This window comes from Protopterus annectens, chromosome 12.part0 (assembly GCF_019279795.1).
Source record: "Protopterus annectens isolate FY-2018-M chromosome 12.part0, PAN1.0, whole genome shotgun sequence".
Taxonomy (NCBI): Eukaryota; Metazoa; Chordata; order Ceratodontiformes; family Protopteridae; genus Protopterus; species Protopterus annectens.
This window is the reverse complement of record NC_056746.1, coordinates 95,753,025-95,764,917: the sequence shown is the minus strand read 5'-3', so window position 1 is coordinate 95,764,917 and position 11,893 is coordinate 95,753,025. Positions and strand designations below refer to the sequence as shown.

The window sequence follows — 11,893 nt, the reverse complement described above, 5'->3', positions numbered from 1 at the left end:
TCAGAAGCAGGAGGCCTAAGGCAGTTATGTGCATACCCCTCAACTGTCCAGATTTTTTATCTGTTCCCCATAAAATCTGTAGTTTTATGGACCTTTGTGGCAAAAAATTCCCTAAATTATGACAGGCAATTGAGTTTCAGACTTCATATCCTAGAGAAAATGCATGGACAAACCATTTTATTCTAGCAACTTTCTAAATTTATGAGCAATATTTAAAATTTGTGTATTTTTGGAGCTTTGTCCCCATTGCTTTTTATGTTAAGAGTTTGAGAGGTATGCTTATGTGTCTATGATGGACTAATAGTCCACCCTGATCCCTAACCCCCCATTCCTTAAAGCTCCTCCTCATTAAAGCTAAATCTCATGCCTGATTACTGCCCGACACTCATCTATGCTCCCACCCCACTGACCTTGCCAAAACTCTACCAGTGTGTTAAAGATGCATGTCTTGGAAATCTGAAATGTACAGTCCAGTGGACTGAAAAAAAAACTCATTGATGCATATACACCCTCAAGCAGCAAAGAAACACAAGATGCCAGGGTCACATTACTCACACCCCTTTCTTACTGGCCCACTGAGGAAAAAAAAGATTAAAGGACAAACTTGACACCACTGTGGACTGGGTATTGGCCTCAAACTTATTCTGATCAAGGCAGTTTTTTTTAAGGGAATGCAGTCTACATCTCATGGTTTTAGGGGTATATTACTTAAACCCTACAGTCCTGATAAATATATTCCAGGTCTAAACAAAATATCAACACATATTCACATTTTTGTGGGTAAAAATCTAAAGTGGCATGGGCAGATGTTAGTCTTGTACTGGGAATACCAGACATTGCTGACCCTGTTGCACAGAGAGAGAAAGCCTCATCTGCACCCTGGATGATCTATGCTCGACAAACTAGATGAGGGAGTAAGGGACTGAGTGGCTGATCCTGGCTCACCCATCATGGGGGAGTGGGTGCTGCCAAGACTCACTGCAACAGCAGGATTAAGAGCTGTGCAAGCTCCACAATGCAAGTACTATACCACTTGGGAAAGGTTGTGGAAGCATTCAGACATCAACTGATGAGCTTGCAAGACTGCTGAGGGGTGGGAGGAGATTATGGAACACAATTCCTATAAGCAGACAGGCACCAACAGAATCTGGATCTCCTTACCAACCCCAGACTGGAGGGAGGCTGAGCCGGGGGGAGGGCTAAGGGTTGTCTAGTAGACCTAGTAAATGAGAAGGCACTGGTGGCAACTGATGGTGAGCTGTGAGAAGAGGGTGCAAAAAAACAAATAAAAAAATGTTGGTTCTCAGGAGGGACTGAAAGCCTTCTTCCTGTCCTCTGCTGTAGACTCATGGGGGATGGTTTGTGCCTTACTTACCATGCCCTTAGAGATCCTGCTAGATATGGTTATCCTCGACATCCTTTTAGTACAACTATTACTGTAGCTAACACGCAAACCAGAAACCTTGGCCTACATTAGAAAACAAACAATATGGAGGCATAGGCTCATCAGCCCGATTCTTCCCAGTCCTTGAATGCTTTTTCTCTGCAAGTCAAGCAATGTGACTTATCTTCAAACATAACCTAATGGGCATTCTTAAATTTACACTGGGAACCAACAGGTCTCACCTTCCTTGCTTGACTGTGGTTATTTGGCAAAGTGCACATGGTCAGAACAATACACCCTATGACTATCCTGATGAATCGATGTTCACTGCAGCTAGAGGGGGAAAAAGTACAGAGGTGTGGGAATGAGGCTGGATGATGAACCTTCTGTGGCTGAAGTCCATGTGGTCAGGTCCACTGTAACAGTGACGTATACAAAGATCATCTAAAGGTAAGATGGAAGAACTGTCATTTCAAATAACAGTATGCTGAATGTCTGCATACACACAGTCACAAGCCAACAAATAAAGGTTTCCCAAATACTGAAACTGTAACAGTTTGTCACAACATTAAAGTACAAACTGCATTATCTTACAAAAGTACTCCTGCAGCATATGCTTCACATTACTGCCAGAACTGTGAAGCTTAATTGTGTTCATCCCAAAACTGTCAACACCTCAGGGTCAAAAGCCCTGGAAAACTTCACTGCTAGAGGAAGTTAAAGCTCTGGATAGCATACTAATCTTGCATGGTTTCATGAATACTGAGATTGAGAAAACTATTACTGTAAAAATATCAATGGCTACTTTCCAGAGAAAGGTGGGTAACTGTTCTAGCAAACTGACCTTTAGCTCCTGTCAAAGTACTTCCTGAGAGAAAGCAAGAGAGAGAGTGCAATACTTCTTTAGCAACTTCCTTCCCTTTTGCTACCTTCCAAACAAGTACTTCCTAACTTTATTCTAGGCAAATACAAATGCAACTTCCTATCTATATCCATTGTGCAAAATGTTGCCAAGCACTTTCAGTAAGAATTGGTTATTATTTTACAGGCTCATACCACATTTGGCAAAATAACTTTTTTTTTTTTAACAGAAGGGAGTTATGGAGTCAAACTAATGATAGTGTCCCAGAATAAAAAAGCAAAATGTTTAAGTAGTGGGACATGAAAGTTAATTAAAATCTACATCTTATCCAGCATGGAAAGGCTTAGACAGCTGTTCTGTTGTAGGTCAGTAGCCTCCCTAAACATGCTTCCAAACGACAGGTAAAATGGTTAAGCAACAAACAGTAACACTAAGAGCATCACATTCCATGTTATAATACTATTAACTCAGTTTAATATTTTATTATACAAGTGTAAAATGTACAGATTGATTAGTTCTTCTGCCAACACAGAGTCAATAACTCAGAAAAACTGCAGCCAGAATTCGTGCACGAGAGGACGGCTAGGATGTAGAAGCAGCTGCACGTGTTCTTTCTTCCATCATTCTGTGTTTCTGCTTCATGAGGCACTGCCTGGCACCACCGTGAGCACCAAGGTCTTCATCTAGTGGTAAGAAAAAGAGAAAATGAACACCAACTTCACGGGTCCTGAGCTTTACAATCAAACTTAAGTAGTGGATCCTTAAACACACACCCTTCACCAGAAGTCCATTAATGGAGCGGATACAGTCAATGCAAAACTGCCAACTATGTTGTTACAGTTTGTAGTCTGTCTAGTCCTTTGCGAAAAGCTTTAGCTCGTTATGTGCACATTCCTAAACTGTGACCATCACATTACTAGTAAAATTAGTGTAAAAAATTAAATTGTCTTGCAGATTTTGTATTTTTGTCACCAAGTGATATTTATCAAGCCATTTAAGTATTTTTAAATATTTTCTAGGGAATTATATTTTCTAATTTACATATGCTCCACTTTTCTGCTACAGCACACCTTTTATGATGGAAATATTTCTGTTAGTAAAAAGATTTCCTTTTAGTGCAGGATTGTAAGAACTTAGACCATGTGCATTAAGTGTCAAGGGACAAAGGTGCTCAGTTTCCATCAGTTATGTTTTTTTTTTATCCGAGAACATGTATAAAACATACAAATGTTAAACTAGCAATAATTCTTTCCAGCAAGCTTGAAAATATTAACCTTTTAAAGTTTGCAAAATATGTCTCAGGCTGCCTTAGAGCTGCTGTTCATGGGAACAGTAAGTGGCCATAGCCTTTCTGCTACCTGTATTTGGAAAAAGAAAATATTTCTGAAGGTCAAAGGCCTTTAGCTCACTGGCATTAACAGTGGGGAAAAAACACTAAATAGTACGAAGTTCTCAAAATTCAAAGCAGAAATGTAGACATAGTTTGGGGTGCATGGCCAAGTAAGCTGCCTCTGCAGTGGACCCCAAACATTGATCTGCTAAAAGGGAGCCATTAGGGCAGTCAACGTAATCTAAGTACACTGCAGGAGCACATATGTGACTCCCTGCTGGGTGACAATCCAGATGTGATGGCTGAAGCTGCCAAGACCCATAATAGGACAGAAGTCATCAATCCCCTTGATAGGCATCAGAGTCAGCTGAAACACCAGAATACTCTGCTAAACCTGGGCAGATACTACAGCACCTGTAAAGGGTATACCTTGGTTATTTTCTAAGAATTCACCTGAAATGGACCGATTCCCCAGCGGAGCTTTTTTTGTGAGTAGTTGGTATTTTTTTATTAATTTATTTAATAGGTATGTAAACTGAACCACTACCCCCACCCTTCAGTTAAGGCCTAGTTACAGAATGTAAAAATATATAAACAAGCATAAAACCACAATATAAAATACAAATACTAAAACAACGAAGTAACATTAGTGCAACTACTGACAAAGGAAGCAATTCTACAATGCAATAAACATTAACAGTACAATTACATACACAATATTCAACAGTAAAGTTGCATGTCTGAAACTTCTTAAAGCTCATGTTTAAAGGCGCAAAAATTCCTTTCCAAAGAAAAAGTTTTCAGATGCATCTTAATGCTTGCAAACACTTTTTTTGTATGAAAAGAAAAGTGCATTACATTTTAAATATTGCTTCAGAATGCAGAAGACTTTGTCTTTTCCCAGTTAGGGGTCGCCCCAGTGGAACTCCGGTCCGCTAATGATTGGCAGTAGATTTTTTTATGGTGCCGAGTTGCCAGCCCGACTCCCAACCTTCAACAAAGGCACGCCCATTCCCGCATGTCTTTCGAACGCGGGGAGGACATGAAGACTCAGCACAGAAGGTACTCCATCTGAGATTCGAACAGGAGAACCTCTTGCTGTGAGGCAACAACGCTACCGCTGCACCAAATGCAGAAGACTAAATGTAGTAATCCATGTTTACTGCATTATTTTCTTGGTTCCAGCTCGAATGATGCTGTATTAGCTAGATGAGTAAGTAGAAATTAATGATGTAATCACCAAACTGTTAAATTGACAGCTTGGCAGAAAACTATATCATTACTTTAATAAAATCTAATTGCAACCATCTGTCCAAGACATTTTACTGTTCCTCTATAGAACTTTGCTTTTAAAATACTTCTGAATAAAACAGCAAGCACATTTCTCCGGCATTCTGAATTATTTAAAAAAGCCTCCTATTGCAGATACAACAGCAAAATCAGTTCTTTTGAAGTGTTTGATAGATGTGAAATTGCTCGATCTCGCCATTTGTTCTTACACACGGGTTCGGAGCCGATCCTCGGCTCCGAGTCGGCCGCTTCACAAGCTCTGCATCTAACAGAAAGCTCGAGGCACAGTCTATATCCCATGATCCTCCTCTACCATCCCCCAGATCTAGTTTGCCGCTGCAGCAGATCGCGTCGAGGACAGCTCGGGCCAGTTAAAACTTTTGTATTTTTTGCAGTAGTTTCAGTATTAGAGCTGGCTTAGTTAGAGTTTTTTTTTCTAATAATTAGCATTGTAGTATTGGTGTGCAGTGTTTTTTCTATATATCCATACTAGTTATTCACAGTTAAATTAGTGTTTATATTGACTGCTGCTAAGATTATTTAACTTCTCTTATTATATAAAGTAGTGTTTATACCTAAACTTATTACTCATAGTTAAATTAGTGTTTATACTGTTGGTAAGCTAGCTTAACTTTGTTCCCGGTTAGTCATGGCAGAAAAAGCTAAATCGGGGTTCAAAAGATGTCAGTGTGGACAGAAGATGTCCATTACTGACCATCATGCTTCCTGCGTCTACTGTCTTGGCCCTCTCCATCTGCAGGAGGACTGCTCTATTTGTCACTCTTTCAGTGGAAGGTTCATGATGGAAAGGCGCAGGAAGCTGATAGAAAGGGGCTTACTAAAGCCTGACTTTCAAGAAGCCTTGGAGAAGGCTGATCAGGCTTCTAAGTCTTCAAAGGGGTCGAAGACTTCGAAGGTATCGGAGCCCAGGTCATCGTCTCTGAGCACCTCGTCTAAGGTTCGGTCGCCGGCTCCACTGAGCACCGAGCGATCATCTCTCATCGAGCCTCAGGTCTTGAAGCCGGTGTCGGAGGTGCTTCCTCCCTCGATCCTTCGGGTTGGTGACGTCTTCGGCCCCTTCGACCCGTTCTTCCAGACTGTTATCTGATACTGACGTGGATCGAGTGGTACAGAAGCTCATGGAGAATACGGCTCTGTCCAAACTAATTGCGGTTTCATCCCAGTTGGTTTTGAAACTGGAAGCCCTCCCTGTAGCTCCAGCAGATCCTCCAAGACCTTTCGAGTCTTCGGAGCCAGGAGAAGAGGAACCGATGATTGTTGAACCCTCGGTACCGAAGCCTACTTTTGTGCGATCAGCGCCACTGACCTTGACTCCCTCAGAGCCCATCGAGGAGTCGCGGAGCCGACTGTCTCTCCTTGGTTCCGGGGCCGAGAGTCGAACCAAACTTTCGGTTCCGACTCTTCCCCTCGGCACAGATTAGTTCGGCATGGTCCCGGTCACGGGGAAACTATCGTGCTCTTCGGATCCGGTGGAATCCTCAGCCCGAGGCTCCGGTGCCTTCGACGTCATGAGGAAGGTTTTGTCTGAAAAGACATTCACTTCATCGGAATCATCTTCTCCTTCCCCCAAAGGGCCGCATTCTGTTTCTGTACCAGCGATTCCCTCCCAAGCGTAGAGACCCAATGCCTCAGCCAGCCCCAGAGGGTGTTCCCTGTTCCTCGGAAGCTTCACCAGATGCCCCCCTCTGATGAAGTCCCGAGGAAGAAATTGTGCAAGAGGTGGCACATTGATTCTCCGCAAGAATCATTGACATCGGACACCGATTTGGATGAGTCAGAGGGGTCCCCACGGTCCCCCTCTGAGGATGTCTCATTTGCTGACATCCTGGAGATCTTGAAACAGAGGGGTGATTGGCATACCCTTACCCCCACCGAGGACGAATCTGTGTTGCTGAAGGCATTTGGGGCTCAACCTTCTACCTCCTGGGTGACCCGCCTTTCGATGAACTAATGGACCTAATAGCTCGAAGGGCGTGGGAGACTCCCGATACAGTGGACCCAGCCCCTAGGAGGCCGAATAAGTATATTACTGCCCCCCCCCGAGACAAAACTTATCTTACTAAAGGAGTCCCAGTGGATGCTATGGTGGTAGCGGCAGCCACGAAGAAGGAAATGTCTGAGTCATCTTCCTCTGTTCATCCTCCTAACAAGGATTCCAGGACTATGGACAGGTATGGGAAGCGTGTTTTCAGTTCGGCGACTTTTTCCATGCGTTCGCTGAACTACCTCACGCATTTTACGCGACTTCAGAGAGATCTCATTAAGGAGTTGGGAGATACTCTCCAGGGCAACACAGATGCTGCTGTCTCTGAAAAGGTAACAGCACTGCTTAACACCCTCTCTTCAATAGTAAACTCGTCCATGAGGCTCATCTCGTATGCGGCCGAGGGTTCGAGTAGGGCTGCAGCTTCAGCAATTGCTCTACAGAGGCAATCCTCGATGCTCCTTTGCGGAAGCCTTCAAGTCTTCTTTTACCAATGCCCCCTATGATGGTGCCACCCTGTTTGGTACCAAAATGAAGGAGACTCTCACTCGGTGTGAGCAAGAAGGTAAGACCCTGTCTGCCGTAGGGGTCCGTTTTTCCGCCCTGACCAGACCGTACCCCAAAGGGCAAAGAGGCGGAAAAATGTGGTTCTGAAAGACTCAGGGATCTTTCCAGTACACACAGAGTGACGCCTCCTCCAGAGGCAGAGGAGGAGGCAGGAATGGAAGACGCCGCCCAGGCAGCAGAGGGGGTCCGCAGAACCAGGGCGACAGGGATAGCGTCCCTGGGAAGCCCTTCCAGCACTCCTGAGGGGAGGCCCGACTGTCATACTCTGGAGGCAGTCGTGGGTCGCTTAGCTTTATACCCAGAGGCCTCGCTAAATCTTACTACGGATTCCTGGGTAAAAAGCGTAGTAACCAGAGGATACAACATCCCATTTATAACCATGCCCCCCGAACAAGAGAGATTTCCAGATGTTCCACCCAATCTGAGAGATCAAGCAGCCATAGAAATAAGAAAGCTGCTCGAAAAAAAGAGTCATCCAACCAGTCCCGGCGGACCAGATAGGATCCGGATCTTACTCAAGGTTCTTTTTAGTTCCAAAGAAAACAGGGGACTGGAGGCCGATTTTGGACCTCAGCAAACCCAATACCTTCGTAAGGAAGGAAAAATTCCGGATGGTCACGCTACAGTCGATCCTTCCTTTCCTGCAGAAGGACAATTGGATGTGCTCTATAGATCTCAGGGACGCTTACTACCACATCAAAATGGCCAAAGCGTCCCGGGATCATCTGCGCTTCCAGCTGGAAGCCAGTCATTTCCAATTTCGAGCTCTGCCCTTTGGTCTCACCTCAGCCCCCAGGGTGTTCACCAAATGCATGGCAGTAGTGGCGTCTCACCTGAGGCGGATAGGATTCCGGGTGTTTCCGTATCTGGACGACTGGCTTCTCACCGCCACCACCAAGCATCGCCTTGTACAATCCAGGGAATACACAATCAGCCTTTGTTCCCGTTTAGGGATCTCAGTCAATTTCGAAAAATCTGCCTCATCGCCCTCACAGCATATCTCATTCATAGGGGCGGAGTTAGATACTACCACAACGCTGATCAAGCTTCCACAAACAAGAGTATCAGCCCTCAGAGACCAGGTTGCTATTCTTATTTGGAACAGAAAAGTTTCTGCGGCACAAGTGCTGAAAGTTCTAGGCATGATGTCAGCCACCCTGATTGCAGTTCCTCTGGGCAGGATGCACATGAGGATCCTCCAGTGGCTGCTCTTCGCACAGTGGTCGTTCCAACAGCTCCCTCTATCACAACACATCTCGATCACGGAGTCTTGCAAGCTGGATCTTCAATGGTGGCTAAACAGCCAAGATCTGACGATGGGTCATCCGTTTGTACTACCCAGCCCTACAGCCACAGTAACCATGGACGCTTCCCTGATGGGGTGGGGGTGGGGCTTTTCCAGGGGAGAACAGTCCAAGGAGAGTGGTCTAAAATAGAGTACAATCTGCATATCAATGTTCTGGAGTTGAAAGCGGTGTTCCTAGCGTTGCAACACTTTCACGAATCTCTACCTCTAGGAACAGTGGCAGTTCAGACGGACAATATGTCAGTGGCCTGGTACATAAGCAAGGTGGAACCAGATCTTATCCATTATGCAGAGAGGCCCTGAGAATTTGGCAATGGGCTGCGTCCACAGGTCATTTTCTGATAGCAATGCACATCCCGGGGTCATCCAACGTCATTGCGGACAGGTTGAGCAGAGCCATCCTGTTGCCCCACGAGTGGTCCCTGAACAGTCAAGTAGCGGAAAGGATTTTCCGCAGATGGGGCCAGCCTTGCTGCAATCTTTTTGCATCCCCCCTGAATGCCAAATGCAGAAGCTACTTTGCCCTTCTTCCCCCCCCTCCGGGGGGTACCCCCAGGGACGCACTGGTACACGATTGGCCCCCGGGTCTCCTGTATGCTTTTCCTACTGTCCCTTTGATTCCCAAATTTTTACAGAAAGCCAGGAATCTGGAAAGGACGATCATACTCATAGCACCATTCTGGCCTCGACAGATCTGGTTTCCCTTCCTTCGAGCCCACCTGATGGAGGAACCATGGATTCTGGACCCAGTGCCAGACTTATTGACTCACTCGTCGGGAGTTCCTCATCCATCCCTTCAGTCCCTCAAACCGACAGCTTGGCTGTTCCACTTCCCAATTTAGCCAGGTCGAAGTTTTTGTCTCCAACAGTACAGCACATTCTAGTTTCTTCCCACAAACCTTCTACCAGAAAACTATACAAAAGCAAACGGAAACGTTTTGCGTGCTGGGCATCAGCGCAAGGGTTAGATCCCTTGGTGGCCCCGATATACAAAATCCTGGAATTTTTATCTACACTGTTTCACAAAGGAGCCTCTACTTCTATGATAAGGGTGCAATTAGTGGCCATATCGAACTTCCATGTAGGTGAAGGGGGTTCTACAGTTATGTCTCACAGGCTTTGTAGGGCTTTCATGAACCTTTCACCTTCGGCCACCCATCCGTGAGCCGGTTTTTCCATGGAACTTGAATTTGATGTTGTCTCAGCTTATGCTACCACCATTCAAACCAGCTTCAACCTGCTCACTTAAGTGTTTGTCATGGAAGACCCTCTTCCTCATTGCTGTTACCTCAGCTCATAGTATATCAGAGCTACAGACATTGTCAGTCAGGCCACCATACATGTTTTTTTCACCCAGAGTCTCCTTGTGTACAAATCTGTCATTTCTCCCGAAGGTATGCTCTGTGCTTAACATTAACCAATCTATAGAACTTCCCACATTTTTCAAAAACCATTCAAATAAATTGGAATACATGCTGCACAAGTTGGATGTACATAGGCAACTGAGATTTTATTTGGACAGAACAAAGGATTTTATTTGGACAGAACAAAGGATTACAGAAAATCGGATCAGTTGTTTGTTTCATTCGCAGATAATAAGAAGGGCGTGGCAGTAACAAAACAGACATTATCCAAATGGCTTTCGGACTGCATAAATTTTGTATATTCAGCTTCAAAGCTATCACTTCCGTTCAAACCTAAGGCTCATTCTACTAGGGCCGTTTCTACTTCTTTAGCCCATGCCACTTTTCTTCCGTTGGATACTATTTGTGCAGCGGCTACGTGGGCAAAACCTCATACGTTTGTCATTCACTACAAAGTAGACAGGTCCTCCAAGGACAAGGCGTCCTTCGGTTCCACTGTACTCAGGAACGTTCTTCCATGAGTCACCCAGGGTAACGGCACTAGGGACGCTACCCGTGTGTAAGAACAAACGTCGAGATCAAACAATTTCACATAAAGAAGTTATGTTCTTACCATAATGTTCCATGTGAATTGTTCATCTCGCCTTTGTTCTTACATCCCCTCCCTCCTTCCCCCACCACGTTCTGGAAGAACGGGTACGACTAGTGCCTGTTTGGTATTCTCTAGGTTGCCCACTCTACTTATTCTTCAGTAAGCTGCATATTAGCTATATCCCTATCTGTGGTTGGCTCTATATTGTTCAGTCTCAAGTGTGTGATTGTGTGAGCGTTAGACGCAGTGGTTAGTAGTGCGTTCTGGTTCTTGCAAACTAGATCTGAGGGATGGTAGAGGAGGATCATGGGCTATAGACTGTGCCTCGAGCTTTCTCTTAGATGCAGAACTTGTGAAGCGGCCGACTCGGAGCTGAGGATCGGCTCCGAACCAGTGTGCAAGAACAAAGGCGAGGTGAACAATTCACATGGAACGTTATGGTAAGAACATAACTTCTTTTTTATGGAATGAAATAGCAGCTTTGACACCTCAGGAAATGTGTGAGGGAGGGGCGAGTAATTGCTTCTAGGACTACAGCATGATAATCCTTACAAAAACCTGCAATGTAGCAACTTTCTTTGAGTGAAACTGTATAAATGCTGCAAATAGCTTACAACAAACTCAGAGAGGTATATGATGATCTATCGGGAAAACATGCAAGCACTACTGCTACAAAATTGTGCAAGATGCCTCTGATTCATACTATTTCCATGATGATGATGATGTATTAAAATAGCTCAGCAAAGGGGAAGTTTTCCTTTAAAGACAGAAGCTTGGGAACCAGATCCAGATGGATGGAACAGAGGTTAGGTAGTTACCATAACGTTCCATCTGTGTTCTCCATTTTCATTCTTCCTCAACTGATTGGTTCAGATCCAAGCCTCGGATCTGACTCAGCCATTACTAAAGCTCGTGGGAACCAAAAGGCTCTCATACCTATTCTTTACCCACAATGCACCAATCCTCAGATCTTGTTTGCTGATTTTCCTAAAAGTATGTATCAATACATGTAAAATAAAGGTGTCTGACTGTCCTAAAGAGAGAACTGTCAGGAGCTCAAGCAAAAGGATTGTAATGTCCTTATAAATAGGTCAATCATGTAGAAGTTTGTAGACATAATGGATGGAGGTTGAAGAATGAAAATGGCAACACAGACAGAATGTTATGGCAAGTACATAACTTGTTTATCTAAT

General features: G+C 44.5%; 1 protein-coding gene across 1 annotated transcript in view; it reads right to left on the bottom strand.

The window, feature by feature from the left end:
- Positions 1-2,703: 2,703 nt before the first annotated feature.
- The window catches only part of NDUFB10 (NADH:ubiquinone oxidoreductase subunit B10), a 145,988-nt gene continuing 136,798 nt past the window's right edge, over positions 2,704-11,893 (bottom strand). Inside the window, exon 4 of the mRNA XM_044089112.1 lies at positions 2,704-2,929. Within this exon, the coding sequence (XP_043945047.1) occupies positions 2,829-2,929 (101 nt within the window). The 3' untranslated portion in view covers positions 2,704-2,828. The remainder of the gene's footprint in view (positions 2,930-11,893) is intronic.